Source organism: Pseudorca crassidens, chromosome 2, assembly GCF_039906515.1.
Source record: "Pseudorca crassidens isolate mPseCra1 chromosome 2, mPseCra1.hap1, whole genome shotgun sequence".
Taxonomy (NCBI): domain Eukaryota; kingdom Metazoa; phylum Chordata; class Mammalia; order Artiodactyla; family Delphinidae; genus Pseudorca; species Pseudorca crassidens.
The window spans coordinates 7910204-7926010 of record NC_090297.1 but is presented as its reverse complement, the minus strand read 5'-3'; the positions used below and the strand labels follow the sequence as shown (position 1 = coordinate 7926010).

The window sequence follows — 15807 nt, the reverse complement described above, 5'->3', positions numbered from 1 at the left end:
AGTGTCGGTCTGTTTTTACTAGGTGAATCTTCAAAATAACCTTAAGGAGGCAGGTACGATGATTATCCCCATTTTACAAATGAGAAGACTGAGGCCAGAGAGATTAAATAATTTGCCCGAAGTCATAAGCCTGTACACCCACCCCTTGACTACCTCTCCTCACCCTTCCCTCCAGTTAATCATTACCTAACTTTGCTGTTCCTGGTACTATTATTGAGGTCTTTTCTTTCTTTTCTTGTTTTTTTTTAAAGAAAACAAAGAGGAAAATATTTAAGAAGGCTAAATAAAGGAAGGAAATAAACTAATTCAAATGTAATGAAACCGGGTGCACATCCTTCTACCAATGAGGATATGGCTCAGTGTGGATAAGGTGAGAATATTTAAGAATCTGGAGAAGAAGCATAAATATGATTTTTTTCTTTTTTTTAAAATTTTTATTAAATAAAGGCAAAAGGGAATTCAGCTGCATGATACAAAGACTCCAGTTTGATCAAATTCCACAAAAACCTTTCCCACCTATGGGAGAAGAGCTCTGTCTCCCTAACCCACGGGGGACACGCGGGAAACACCGCCTCAGGGAGCTGGCTCTCGAGGCCGCGCACACGCTCAATTTCTGCTCCATCCCAAGAGGCGAGGGCAGAGGATGCGATGGTTCTCACAGATCTGCTTTACAAATAAACTCGGGTTGACTCTTCAGAGGAGTCTCTTACGACACTTTATTTTCAAAGATCTGAGAAGAAAGTAGGGCAAAGGGCCAGGTAAGCAGTGCTGTGTGGCAAGTGGAATGTACCGGCCTGTGGAGTCGTGGCGCGTTTAACAGAATCTCATCAGGCATTGTATGAAGACGAGGACACGCTGCCACCGTGGCCTGTCCAGTTGGTGTGGATAAACTGTCCTGGCTTGTTCAAGAGTTCATAGGTGTGAGCCCCAAAGTAATCGCGCTGAGCCTAGAAAACAAGAAATGGGTTGGTTATAGGACAGACGCAGGCACATGACCCGAGGTACCACCCAGGTTCATGTTCATCGCCTACTCCAAAAGCTCACCTGGATTAGGTTGGCTGGCAGCATCTTGTGTCTGTATCCATCGTAGAAGGAAAGAGCAGTGGTGAAGCAGGGCATGGGAATGCCTGTCTGGACACCAGTACTGACTGCCCGCCGCCAGGAGTCCTGAGCAAAAAAGTAAAGCCAACGACTAGTGATTTGCTCAAAGAAAAGACAACAGATTTTCATGCATAAATGAAAAAGCAGACCCCCCAGAGCAAAACTCACTAAGACAGAGTTCCCGTACTACCCAGCTCTGGGCTACATACCTGGCAGTTTTCCACAGCTGACTTAAAGAAGTCATCTAGTAGTAGGTTCTGAAGTCCTGGGTTTCGATCAAATGCATCTTTTATCTTTCCCAGGAATACACTGAAATAATCAAGAGGGAAAAAAATCAATGAATCTTAACTAGCAGGCTGAACACCTGGCAGAAAGCAGGGGAAGTAAGTTGGAAGCTGACAGATACCCTCGCGAGGTACGAAGGCACCTGTCCCCCCATCCCCACCAGCTCGCTGTACGTGCCGTGAATACAGACAGCCCAGGTCCCGAGAGGTGAGGGCCAAGGGCACAACCATGCTCACAGAACTACTTTAGACGGGGAAGGATGGACACTCGAGTTAGAATAACTGACGTGCAGGAAGAAAGTGAGACGTGACACCTAAACCTGCCTGGTTGCCAACGTCCCAGCGAGAGGACTCAACTGTACCAGTTCCAGGGAAACCGTCCCCGAGAGCGCCCTAAGACCACAGCGCTCCCGCACGGCAGGTGGCAGGTGCCCCGACCACTCACCTCCTGATGATGCAGCCCCCCCTCCACATCAGGGCAATGCCACCATAGTTGAGGGTCCAGCCAAATTCAGTGGCTGCCTGTCTTAGCAGCATAAAGCCCTGAGCATAAGAGATGATCTTGGAAGCATAGAGCGCCTAAAGGAGGGCACAAAGACTCATCAGAACTGCAGCTGGCCCACGGCTGCCTAATCCCCGCCCCGCCCGCCACACACCCCCCCTCCCCCGCCACCGCAGTGCAGCTCTAACGAGGACACGGTTTAGGAAAGGCTGCATATCAGATCAACGGGCAAGGCTGGACAGACCCCACGTCCTCCCCGTGGCCTCGGGGTGTTCTCCCCGCCAGTCCCATCCCGCTGCCACTGCGGGGCGGCACCCCACCTTTCGAATGTCCTCCAGGAATGATTTCTTATCTCCTTCGAACTGGACCTTTTGAGGCCCCTTCAGCTTTTGGCTGGCTTGAATCCTCTCGTCCTTCAGAGATGATAAGCATCGAGCAAAGACCGCTTCTCCTATGTGGGGGGAGGGGGAGATAACAAGTCACCACAACTCACAGGCAGAACCCGAGGAGGAGCGCACACGAGCCAGAGAAGATGAGGGAAAAGAGCAATGCAGCACGATTTCCAGTTTTACCACGAGCGCAAAGTCTCAACCTTCGGCCGCAAAGCTAACCTGCATCAGAAAGAACTTTCATAAAAAGCTCTAACGGTTAATTTGAAAATGAAAACTCCAAGTCAGTCTCCAACATAAATACACGTATTCAACCTCAAAGATCACCATGAACTTCAAAGGGGAACTTTAAGGGGAAAAAACGAAGAGCAAAACCACTATCATTAAGAATTACTCCGTGTTGGTCCTCCAGTAAAATTTCAGTTCCATTTGCGAGGACTTTAATTTATAAATGGTCACCAAAGACTTCATTGCTTTTCTTTTGAGGCACTAATACTCATCACTTTGAAACGAGTACACTGAGACTTCTCCCTTCAAAAACTCCATTTTCTAATTCTTACAGTTTAGTTTTTGCTATGTCCATGGTCACCATTACAGTTTCACAATTTTACTTCATTTGAATAAAAAATATTTCAATATTTTTGGGGGGTGGGGGCTGTGCTGTGCAGCATGTGGGATCTTAGTTCCCCGACCAGGGCTTGGACCCTCATCTCTGTACTGGAAGGCGGATTCTTAACCACTGGACTGCCAGGGAAGTCCCCAATATGGTATTTTAATATTAAAATATTAGTATCTTAAAAATTATCACTTATAAATGCTTGCCCAGTTGACACTTTATATAATTAGAATAAATTAACCATTTTTTCCCCCAACAGACAGAATGAAGTAAAACCTTTGGGAACTAACAGAGGACTTTATTTCTGAGGAAAGAGTTCTGGCCATAAACTTGAGAGCAGGTGTCTCCCCGTCCTTGTCCTTGCCCTGCTCTCTGGGCGCCTGCAGTGCACACACAGGATGACTTAGCATTCTTAGGCGGAAGCTTCAGAAGACAAAAAGCAGGAAGAGGCGAGTGTGGCGTAACCCTCCGGGGGTTACCTAAAGATTAGCTGGAAGACTCATTTCCCCGTCAGTTCAACAAACAAGAATGGCACGCAGCCAGGGAGGAAGCCTGACTACCATCAGCTGGAAGGTAGGGTACAAAGTCTCCGAAACAAGAGAGTAGGATTCTTTTTGAGGCAGTGATGAATAAACTGCTCCCAGTTACTGTTCCCTTGGGCCCCGGCCCAGGGTAGCGCTCAGATTAGCTAAAAAGCAGTCAACTTCCTTCTCTGTAGAGCTGGACTAAGCAAACTGCTTCCCTCCTTACTGTGCCTGCAACTACCCAGTCCACTGTAAACACAGTCAGGCATAATTAACAGGAAACCAAAGGCAGGAGGAGACTAGAGAGGGAAAGGCAACCTATGTCTGGAAGAGTCAACAAGAAAACTTGTTTTATTACTGCAGGGGGAACCATTCTGCCAGGAGCAAAGATCAGCCTTCATTAAGCAGACCAGGAGCCTCCATTCTCCTTTTCCAATCTTGACAGAATGTATCTATTTTATTCTTAAAGAACCATCACGTAGTTTTGTTAATCCCCTTATTATTTTTGTTTTATTTCTGCTTTTTATTATTTCCTTCTCTCTACAACTTTTTGAGTTTGATGCTTAGCTCATTAAGACAAGATAAAAAGCATGGATGGGAAGGATATACACTCACTTCAGGACAGTAGTTTTCTTCTAAAAGAAAAAGGGTAAGGAACTTAGGAAAAGAATATTAAAGGACTGGAAATGCTTAGGTAATATTTTATTCCTCAAATATCTGAGGAAAAAACCTCAGCAAAATAGTAATAAATGTTGAGTACATAAACTTTTATTATTCTGTGAACTTTTGTATGAAAAATTCCATTACAGTTAGCTTCCCTATTAGAAAGATCTTAGGTCATTGACTACAATTTAATCACTAACGTTAAAACGATCCCCAAAGTCAAACTGGCTAAGACAGGTAGTAACTTCTGAATTTATCTCAAAGCTCACATGCTTGACAGAAGGATTATAAAGAAGAGATTCAACAGCAGCTTCAGCCTCTCTCACACCGTCAACTTATTCAAGGGCAGAAAGAGCAGACCACACTCGGAAAGCCGACTAGGGTTGAAGAGATTCTCTGAGAGATCTGGTAACTCTTAGTTGCTAGAAAGACACCAGGGTCAAAACAGTGAGATGAAAAGGTTCAATCCAAAGCTGAGTGTTACCGATGAGGGTGACGGGGACGCCGTACTCCAGGGCAGAGATGGCGGTCCACTTCCCGGTGCCCTTCTGCCCCGCGCTGTCCCTGATCTTTGGCAGCAGGTGTTCGCCATCAGTATCTTGGAACCTGAGAATATTGGCTGTGATCTCAATCAGGAATGAGTCCAGCTCTGTCTTATTCCATTCCTCAAAGGCCTGTGCGCAGGATGTGAAAGAAAACAATGTGGGAGAACCTAGGATTATACCGGAGATGCTCCCTTAACTGATTCATCCCTTTCCCATGTAAATATTGACCGATGCTCACAGCCTGCTCAACCCCTGAGGCTACCAGGCTCCTCTGCAGGACACCCGAACACTTCTGCCACCAGCTGAGTTTTATGCTAACCAACAGTCAGCTGCTTCTGATTTCAACCTGTTCATGCTGATTTTCTGGTCACCAGGCCAGTGCTTTCCTCAGAGCCAGGTGTCCCCTCACCTCGCTTGGGTTTTCGTACAGTCACTTTCCTTGATCACCCGCTCTAGAGCAGCCTCTTCCTCCCGTTTACTTTTCTTTATAATAGTGATCACGAACAGGTTTTATGTATTTAGTCATTACTGCCTATCTTTCCAAGGTCCATGAGGGCAGGGACTTTGTTTCTTCCACTAATATATCCCCAACATACAACAGTGCCCGGCACTCATATTATACAAACCAATTAAATATGAACACAAAAAGAAAAGCAATGTTTCTATGAAAACTAAGTCAAACTGTTTTGGAAAGAACAATAAAGGCAAGTTAGTGAAACAAAATAAGTGGGGATGACGCAATTTTTTTTTTTTTTGGCCACACCGCATGGCTTGTGGGATCTTAGTTCCCCAACCAGGGGTTGAACCCAGGCCCTTGGCAGTGAGAGTGCAGAGTCCTAACCACTGGACCACCAGGGAATTCCCAACACAAATTTTAAAATTAGGAGGGAAAAGAATGTAAAAAATCTGGAAGGATTCTGCACTGTGTGCCTCGAAAGTGTCTTTAAATCATGTTCCACTTGAAATAACTGAAACTACAAACTCTAGATGATAAGAAAGTTGATTAGAATGCTAAGCAGCAGAGCCACACTTAAAAGAAGGACCTGGCTCTCCATGAAATGATGGGTGATTGAACGTACCTTCCTATATTTTCAGTTAAAATAAATGTTTGCCTAGTTAATGATGCTGAAGTATTTACAGAAAACAGTACAAATGTCTGCAGTTTACTTTGAAGTGTATTTTTTAAAAAAGATAAAACTAATAGACGAATGGACGATATTCGACAAAGTAAGCAGAGTAAAATGTTAATGGTGGAATCTAGGTTGTGTGTATGTAACTGATCACTGTCCAATTCTTTCAATTTTGTTGTATGTTTGAACATTTTCATAATAAAATGTTGGGGGAAATGCTATGTTTCCCAACTTTGACTACCTTTTTTTGAATAGCTGTCTAACAGCCAGTCCCACCTGGATCAGAAAAGCGAGCTTCTGCTGCACCTCCCACATGGGACCAACGGAGGATCAAACGAGACCAGGCAATTAAGTGACACAGGCCTGACACAGTCAGGGTCCCTGAGTGGGAGAGAGGATTACACCAAGAGTCTCTGGGAACTTCTGGCTTAGTGACTGGCTGTCAGATTTTATGGTCCTGTTACTGGGAGCTTCCCTTAGATTAGGCGGAGTCCATCCAGGCCACCAGAATGACCAAGGGAAAAAGAATGAGGAAGGACTTATCGTCACCAGCAAAGCCTTCTCACCAGAGCAGCGCTCCCCCCGCCCAGGGCCCAGGACTCACCTTTGCCATCTCCTTGTGCTCCATGCCCAGGACATCTTTCATCAGGTGGTAGGCCTCGCAGATGAGCTGCATGTCTCCGTACTCTATCCCGTTGTGCACCATCTTCACAAAGTGTCCTGCCCCCTCGTCCCCCACCTGTTAGAGCCACAAGCGCCAAGAGGCCTTCAGGGAGCCAGGAAATACACCAGAGAAGTCCACATCCAGTTCTTTGGCAAGGCTCCCTCCCCATACAAAAAAATAATAAATACGAACAAATATTTACAGTATTTTCAAAAGACGAATCATCATATAACAACTCAACACAAGCTTCAATCCAGCACGATGCTATTGTAAACTAACTCCAAATTCATTCCTTTAAAGGTTTTTCAAAATCCCCAAATTCACTGTGAAGTACCCACAGGTCTTTAGCCTACATTTTCCATTCTTTCTCCTTGTGATTAAAAGTAACTCCCCACTCCCCAGCCCCCTCCCACAAGTAAAAGGAGTCTTCTTTTCCCTGGTTATTTTTCTAGCAACCGCAGGTGAAAAGAAGCTGATTAAGTCACTTGTACTTTAAACAATATATAAACGTACTGTAGTTGTAATGGCCACCGAGAGATAAAATGACCTCAGATGCAAGGTCTGCCTTTGGAAGCCCAGAACTGTGTTCTTGCCAGGGTCCCACAACTGACAAGGTACTGATTTCTAATAAAGCTGGCAAGATGTATAAAATCAGAATACCAGTCTGTAAATTTATGATGAGAAATTTAACTATGTATCTTAATGGTTACAAGTGTTAGTCTGATCAACACATCCTGTCCCTGTGGACAAGCTACTTGGGAAGCCAGATTATCTGAAAACTGGTTGGAGGGCAAGGAGTCAGAACAAGGAGAGTTCTGCAGTCAGACACTCCCGTCACCATGACAGGGATATGCCTGCCGGTGGACCAGTGCTGGCAGCACTGCTGGGGTGGATGCTGTCACACTGCCACCCTGACATAGAGACTTCCTCTATCTATGTTTCCATTGCTGGCCTACCCTTTCTGATTTTTTTTTTTTTTTTTAATTTATTTTGGCTGTGTTGGCTCCTCGTTGCTGTGCGCGGGCTTTCTCTAGTTGCGGTGAGCGGGGGCTACTCTTCGTTGTGGTGCACGGGCTTCTCATTGCCGTGGCTTCTCTTGCTGCGGAGCATGGGCTCTAGGCGCGCGGGCTTCAGTAGTTGTGGCTTGCGAGCTCTAGAGCGCAGGCTCAGTAGCTGTGGCACACAGGCTTAGCTGCTCTGCGCCATGTGGGATCTTCCCGGGCCAGGGCTCGAACCCATGTCCCCTGCATTGGCAGACAGACTCCTAACCACCATGCCACCCAGGAAGTCCCCCCTTTCTGATTTTGACACTTTCTTTGGCCATGAAGTAACATGGCCAATAATACCTTGCTTCACCCCTTCCTTCCTGTAACTTCAAAACTGAGCTAAGGGGTGCCTGCTTTTAGTATCTATGCCAGTTTTTTCTTTTCAGTAACCTAAGAGTAAGGCTTGGGGTTATAGGAAGTCAACAGGAGTTGATCAAGATACACAGGCAAGTACTGTTAATTTCCTCATGATTTATGTCCTAAATGTATCTAAAAAGAAGTTACTGTCACTGTACTTTTTTTTTTATTTTTTTACTGCAGCAGTGTATTGTTAAGGAACAAAAGCTCCCTTCCCAATCCTTCACACTAGTGAGAAAATTACTCGGTCTTCTAAATCACAGCACCAGCGTCTCTCAGCGCTAAGCAGGTTCTGACTGAACTCAGTGACCACTGGTTAAAATGTAAGGAGCGGCTTAGTCACCAGGCACTGTGAGGCCTGGGGGGAGGACTCCCCTCATCCCCCATGGGCCCAAGTCCTCATTTCTTCTCTACCTTTTATCTCATATAAAGCAAAACTAACATCATAAAAATGGCACGTAGAATAAAATTCAAGGGGATCAGGAGCTAAAGAGAACTTGGAGGTCATCCAGTCCAACCCCCATATTTGACAGGTGAGAAAACTGAAGCCCATGGAAGAAAATGACTTGCCTAATGTCACACTGCTAGTCAATGGAGAGCCAGAAAGACAACTCAGGTCTCCCCTGCCTAGTGTTTTTTTTTCCATCCATGGGATGGACTAAGGCTGTAACAAGGGATAAAATTTATTTTACCAGCAACATAAAATATACGGAGGGAACGAATTTGCCTCGGCCTCCTTCGCATTCAGTGAGGGCAAAGAGCTGCAGCTTACTCTGTTCTAAGCACAGAATACCTACCCCAGGGAGCAAATTCCACTTTTGATTCTGACATTCTCTTTCTCTTCTTTTCCTCCCCTACCCCCTTGACATTCTTTCTTTCTTGTTCTTTTTGGGTTTTTTTGGCCACGCCATGCGGCTTGCGGGATCCTAGTTCCTCAATCAGGGATTGAACCCAGGCCACGGCGGTGAGAGTGCAGAGTCCTAACCACTGGACCACCAGGCAACTCCCTTGACATCCTCTCTTTAGCCATGAAGTAACATGACGAAGAAAATCTTACTTCACCTCATCCTTCCTGTTCCTCTTTTTCTTTCTTTTTTTTTTTTGTGGTACGCGGGACTCTCACTGTTGTGGCCTCTCCCGTTGCGGAGCACAGGCTCCGGACGCGCAGGCTCAGTGGCCATGGCTCACGGGCCCAGCCGCTCCGCGGCACGTGGGATCTTCCCAGACCGGGGCACGAACCCGCATCCCCTGAATCGGCAGGCGGACTCTCAACCACTGCACCACCAGGGAAGCCCTTCCTGTTCCTTTTTTAAGGAATCCATATTTTAGATGAATTGACAAGGGCTGCTTTTAATATCAACCTCCAGTTAAGATACAAGGACATGTACAACTGATGCATTTTCGGCATTGTCTGTGCTAGTGACGTAAACATTGAGGAGCTTATGTCACAAAGCAAACCGCTGGGACCATGGTGATCCTTGCTCTGCCCCTGGTCATGTCAGTGCCCATGGCGCCAAGTGGCTTCAGGGGGGCCCACAACGTACCCAGTCACAGCAGGGTTCTCCAGTCCCCACTTTTGCGGCGATGCCCTGGAAGATGGCCTTGATGTGGGGCCTGTAGGAAGGAAGTGGGTGGTTCAGCTGCTGACAAGGGGCCTGGGTCTTCACGAAATTCTCAAGGACTCCCCCCCGCCCCCCAATTGTTTCCTTTCTAGCGGTCGGTGGAAATGCCCACAAAAAAGTAATGAATAAGCTAAGTCCTCAAGGTAAATCAGTCAGAGGCTGCGGACTATCTGATTTGAGACAGGAGACAAAAAGGCTGGGTGAGAGGGTCAGCAAAGCCCCGGAAGACATTTCTATCGCACTATCAGAAGCAGCTGTGATTCCAAGCCGTTCCTGTAGCGATCGCTTCTATCAGTCTGGATGTATGTTATCAAGCACAGCAGGATTCTGGACAGAAAGAACCATGCAACGTTTCCAAGAGCTACATTCCTTATCATCCAGAGAAAAAGCAACTGTTGTTCATTCCTTCCCCGCCTCCCCTAGGCGCACAGAGTAACTCCTGACGCTGTTCCCTACTGTTCTCCTCACTTTTGACCAATAAAGCCTTCTTCACAAAAGGGTTTTGGTAAAGACACAAAACTTGACAGGGCTGCAAAGTGAACGCTCAGGAGGAGGGGGCTGGGGTAGCTACATCTTAAGCTTTTAGAGCTTCCCTGAACTTTGACTGATTGTTTCAGGTAAAAGTACCATTTCTGCTTCTAACAGGTCAGTGTGAGAAAATGTATTAATGAGAACTAGAGCACCTCTGTATAGCAGACTTCTTCATGTGTATTGTCTGCATTTGTAACAGCCCACTTAGCGGTACCCCAAAATAAATATTTTTAAGTTTTTGAGAAGCAGGAAGGCCTTTATTTCTAGACTTTAACATACTGAAGAGAATCCCCAGACTTAATCATTAGGGAGGTAATTAAAAGACTAATCTTCCCCAGTCAACCCCTCACCTTTGGGGATTAGGTTTGATCACTCCTTACTTTAATGCCTAATATAAGTCTAGAATATTCGGAAACCGAACTCACTCGGAAAAGCGCGTTGCCTTCCCACGTCTCCCTCACAAGGATCCTTCCTTTTCTATTTCTTTCTCTTCTGCTCCATCTCTCTATCATCCTCTATCTGGCTTTCTCTCTTCCTGCAGTCTCAACAGCGGTGTTTCCTTCAGTCTACATTATGTATAATTAATTACTTGCATCTTTTCATTTTAATCCTCTATTCCGCTCATCACCCACAGCCTATGCCTTATACAGCCCTCCAGCTACATCATCACCAAAGCATCCCCCCTTCTGCGGCCAACCCTTCCTCTTATACACAACACAGTGAGCAGTGTAAAATTCGTTTTTTCCCCAGTCAAATAAAAATTTTCCACCTCATTCCCTGGGACGAAAGAGGCCCTGTCTGACTTTGCCATTACTCACAATGATTAAATACACCATATATGAGTTGAAGAGGCAGACCTTACTCGTAAGTCCAGACAGTGCACAGGACATTATCTGAGCTGCCTCATTAAAGCCTCTGAACCCTTGAAGCCTATTTAGAACTTCCATTATTGGTACTAGAGGAAATAACAGAAGAAAAAAGGAAAGGAGGAACAGGCACACGCGTTATGTCAAAGCAAAAAAATGTATACATAAAAGAAATATTTCCAGCATCTCCCATCTCCAACACTCAGACTGCACAGAGGAGATCGGGTGGCAGAACTGCTCACAGCTCACCCGTTCTCTCACCTTGCGTCCCTGTGTCGACGCAAGGGTGGTGCCTTTGGTACTCACCAAGCCTCTTTGTTTCCTCCTGGCATAAGTGATGGGCCATACCGGGCCCCATCCTCTCCACCACTAACTCCACTCCCCACAAACAAGATTCCCTTGGCCTTGAGGTCTCGACACCGTCTCTACATGAGAGAAAAAGAATTTCGTCATGCTTCCCTAAAATCAGTTTCTCCCACTGAATGAGAAGAGGTACAAGACAGGTATGGAGATCCCACATTTGACTAAATGACCCAAGGATCCACTAATAACCTGGTCATTCAGGAAATTTAATCCCCTTTCTGACTTACTAATCCCCTCTGTTTGGGAATTAAAAAAAAAAATCCATGGAAGTTTAATATGGCTACCCTGTCCTCAAAGGGAAATACTAAAGCTAAACATACATTCTCATTATACAGGAAATGACCTTGTACATGAGACCATCAGCACAGTGGTGCTCACCCACATTGCACACTGATGTATCACGGAGTGGCTGGACAGGAAGGGAAGACTAAGCATACACGCCCAGCCTGCCGTATCTAAGCAGCAGTCATTCTTTTCAGTTACGTGTGTGACTAATGAGAATCTCATCCATCAGGTATGTCTTAATGGCCAATCCCAAAAGAGCACCACAGAAAGACGTCTACTCTTCTGTCACATGTGCAATGCTGGTACTTTTTTCTAGAATGTTCTCAGAACCTGGAAGAATGTGGACTGAAAAATGCTTACCGTGGTATCCCTATATTCAGAATTTCCTCCATCGATGATGATGTCACCAGTGTCCAACAAGGGTACCTGTAACCAGACACCAGCATTAAGGCGGACCAAAAAAATAAAAGACAAAAATAAACATACCTTGACCAATTAAAGCAAACAAGAATTTATCCCAAATAAACCCTGTCTGAAAGTATACATATATTATTTAATCTTCAACAATCCTCTTTGGGGCTAGAGCTAGACCCTATTTAAAAGCTCAGGGCTAGCAAACCCAGTCAGAACTCTCCACAACCGAAATAATCCTTTTTAACTAAGATTTTTACAACGAACAAAACCTACTTGGAAAATTTTGTGTTTCCAATGTGTACCACCTGCCTGATATTTATTCCCAGATTGGATTAGCTCTAAAAGACCTATAAAATCTCTGCCTAAAACAGAGTAGGGGTCCAGTAAATATCAAATGGTTTTGTGTATGAATAAACAATTTGATCACCACCACTTGGAGATGGCAGCAAGAGACCAAGCCTTGAACAAGAGTATCTTCCTACGCCACACCAGTCAGGCTGGCTTTATTACTGTATTCATTATTCAGTCTCCCCCAACAAGGCTCCAGGTAACATTACTTAATACTGTCCTATGCTGAAGAGTACTCTACCATTTTTCAGTCCATTCTGTCTGTAGCTGACCATAGGCAGCTTGGCATCTTACTACACAAAGTCTGGTGTGTCCTTTATCACAACATTCTTCCTTTCTAGGTCTTTTTTTTTTTTTTTTTTTAACGGTAGCATACTGGTTACAAATTCCTCTCCCTGTAGAAACAACCCCACTGGTAACATTACTCCTCTGGGAAAGGAATGTTCATCCCTTTCCTTTGTTTATTGTTACAACACTTCTCACAACAAAACATTTCTTCCAAATGGCTAATGCCTTGGTTTTTTCAGAGCTGATACTGTAGAACTGTTTTTCAGTATCGATGGGGTTGGCCAAAAAGTTCTTTCGATTAATGAATACGTTGTTCAATCAAGTTCTTGGTGAAGATGAAAAATGTCTTTGCAGGGCACTGGCAATGAGGTTGTTTCCGTTTACTGATGGTGAGGGCAATCCTCCTGGTTAATACAGTATGATCTTCCCCCAGAGGTATGCTGAGGAAAGGGGCCCTAGAGGTGTCCCCCCAGAAGCTTATAGCAACAGCGCTTTGACCAGGAGGTGCCGGGCACGCTCCCTGGGGAAAAGGCAGCTGTCCCTTCGGCCCCTCCTCTCCCACAGACACCCCAGTGGAGGAGTGGACATCAGGCCTCCAGTGAGAACAAGCTGGGAAGAGTACAGATGGCGGTGACCACGAACAAATGGGTCCACTATCCCCTGGCCCTGAGGTGGCGGAAAGCCTAAATAAGGGGTCAGACTACAATGTGTCAAAGAACCAAGATCAGCACCTCTGTGACGCAAACGCCCCCTCAGCTGATGATCAGGGACCAGAACTGCACAGAGGCAGCCACCTACCACAGCACGGCCAGCACCACCCAGGTGCCTACTTTCTTCTTCCAAAAAAAGATACATTTGCTAGGACTCCCTAGGGGGATCTCTTGTCATTTATATTAAATGATACAACAATTTGAGAATTGTTGCTTTATAGGAATACTGAGAAAAATGAAATCTATTTCTAAATTTGGACAGTAAGGTTTAATAGTGACTAGCACTAAACATTCATAATACACAATCAAAACTATAAGTTTTTTTTTTTTGAATATCAAAGATAGAGCTCACTGAGATTACTACTGTTTCTATTCTGGTTGATAATGAATTCTTATGGACGTGTCTCTTGCTGTCCTCAGAATTTTATATACTAACAATTACTACCACTTGAGGGTATGTTTTTACTTAATTGGTGCCAGTCAAGTTAACCAACACTGAGACTTTTAAGCAACATTTTGTCAGAACTGAGCAGATCATACCCAAAAATTGAAAAGGGACAAAATTTCTTAAGCAAAAAGAAGTGAGGGACTCCTCTGGGGATCCAGTGGTTAAGAATCCGCCTTCCAATGCAGGGGATGTGGGTTCGATCCCTGGTCGGAGAGCTAAGATCCCACATACCGCGAGGCAACTAAGCCTGCACGCTCTATAGCCTACGCGCCAGAATGGGAGAGACCCGACGCGGCCAAAAAAAAAAAAGAAGTGAAATAGCTAAAGGAAGGGAACGAGAGACGTTCTGTCACACGAGTAGCAGCGGGGAGAGAGCTGGCCTCACCAGTTTTTCAATGAAATCATCGACGGCCTGACCAGCCTTCACAAGCAGAATGATCCGCCGAGGCTTCTTCAGCTTGGAGACCATCTCCTCCAAGGAGTGAGCACCAACCACCCTGGTGCCCTTCGCCTCACTGGCCAAGAACTCGTCAACTTTGGAGACTGTCCTATTAAAAGCACAGACCTAGAAGGACAAAAGGCCTGATCAGGAGATCTGGGACATACAAGACCTTCAGACTGAGGACCAAGTGACAATGGAATGTCTATGCAGCCCAAGGTTTTGGGGAGGTAGGACCCTGATTCTACCTTTTCCCCACTCAAGTGCTGACTGATCACCATAAAGTTAATTTTAATAGGATGAAAAGGTAAAGAACTGAATATAAGCAAATGTCAACTGCCCAAAACTTATCAGGCTGGATAAGAGTCTGTCGCTGTTTGGTTAGGACTCAAATCTGGGAACAAGCTAGTTCCAGACTGTTATCTTCTGTCACTGATAATCCTGTATCTAAGCCAGTTTAGTATTCACACCCGAACGTTTCACCAGATCCCATTAGGAAATAAAGTCAGAAATCTATACTCCCAGCGGGACTTCTCCTCCTTAGGATACCGACAGGTTTATTCAAGGCTGCAGAACTGACAGAACCTGCAGATACATTTAGCAGGACTCTCCTTCCTCGGAGAGCTGTGGAGCTGCCCCTCCCACACCCACATGCAAAGTGGTGCTTCTCAATCTCTTGCAAAAACGTCCTAAGCAGCAACAGGGCACATATAAAGAGAACCATGTTCCACGTTATATGGGTTCTTCGGAATCAGAACGGTCACCAGCACTCAGACTAAGGCAACAAGAATCCGTAAGGGAAGAGTGTGCCCCTCCTAACTTACCACAAAGCCGTGGTCGTTCATGTTCAAAATTAAGTTCTGGCCCATGACAGCCAGTCCAATCAGCGCAATATCCGCTCTAAAAGACGGGGAAAGGAACAAAGGAAACCGTCAGCTTCACTTAATTCATTCCAAGTCAGAAACCCTGAGCTTTCTAGCTTTTGCTGTGATTGATCACACGTCTTAACTTTCCTCTAATCCCCTCCTCCCTTTTGCACTTTAGACCCCGGGCTTGCAGCCTTCCGTGAAACTCGAGGCGGGCCACCCCGCTCTGCCACTTAACGGGTCCTCATGTTCTCCTGGGCCAACCAAGAGGGGGCCCGCAGGAGGGGGTCCACGGCACTAAGCCTCTTCTGCGCTCTATCCGAGCTGCTGACGACTCGTTCCAGGCCTCCCGTCTCCCACAGCCGGACCGTCCAGCAGCCCGGGCTTCCCGCGGCCACGCCTGTCCCCTCCCCTCGCGCCCTTCCTAGGAACCAGATCCGCCTGCGCCGCCGCGAGGGGCAGAGGGGCTGGGTCCGAGAAAAGGCGAGGCCGCGGGGCTGGCTCGGGGTCTGGCGGCTCCCTGGAGGGCCGGGGCTCCAGGAGCCACGAGGCCGGGCTCAGAAGACCCCCGGGGCGAGGCGACGTCTGGGGCGACTCCGGCCTCCGCGTCGGCCCTCGGAAAGTTCCCCGGCCGCCCGCGGGCGGCCACTCACTGGGCCATGGCGGCGGCGGCGGCAGAGCAGGCTGGACCGAGGAGAACCGGCGAACAGCGAGCCGCAGCGCGGACGACCGGGACTGAATTCTTCTCCTGCTCGCCTCCCGAGGCCCAGGCCGCGGCTTTCCAGCGCCGGCCAATCGCAAGGAAG

The 15807-nt window shown here is 46.5% G+C and overlaps 1 protein-coding gene and 1 long non-coding RNA gene across 2 annotated transcripts in view; one reads left to right on the top strand and one right to left on the bottom strand.

Moving 5' to 3' along the window:
* Window positions 1–13171, top strand: part of LOC137215197 (uncharacterized) — a 20720-nt gene extending 7549 nt beyond the window's left edge. Inside the window, exons 2-4 of the long non-coding RNA XR_010939211.1 lie at window positions 252–3465; window positions 11539–11717; window positions 11805–13171. This is a non-coding gene — a long non-coding RNA (uncharacterized lncRNA). The remainder of the gene's footprint in view (window positions 1–251; window positions 3466–11538; window positions 11718–11804) is intronic.
* Window positions 409–15807, bottom strand: PGD (phosphogluconate dehydrogenase). Its single transcript, XM_067719958.1, has 13 exons — window positions 15655–15807; window positions 14960–15035; window positions 14082–14261; window positions 11849–11914; window positions 11147–11265; window positions 9366–9435; window positions 6359–6493; window positions 4564–4753; window positions 2208–2338; window positions 1831–1964; window positions 1311–1410; window positions 1045–1167; window positions 409–947 (listed from the first exon to the last, which is right to left on the bottom strand). The coding sequence occupies exons 1-13, from the start codon at window positions 15660–15662 to the stop codon at window positions 828–830; spliced, it is 1452 nt and encodes a 483-aa protein (XP_067576059.1). The 5' UTR covers window positions 15663–15807; the 3' UTR covers window positions 409–827.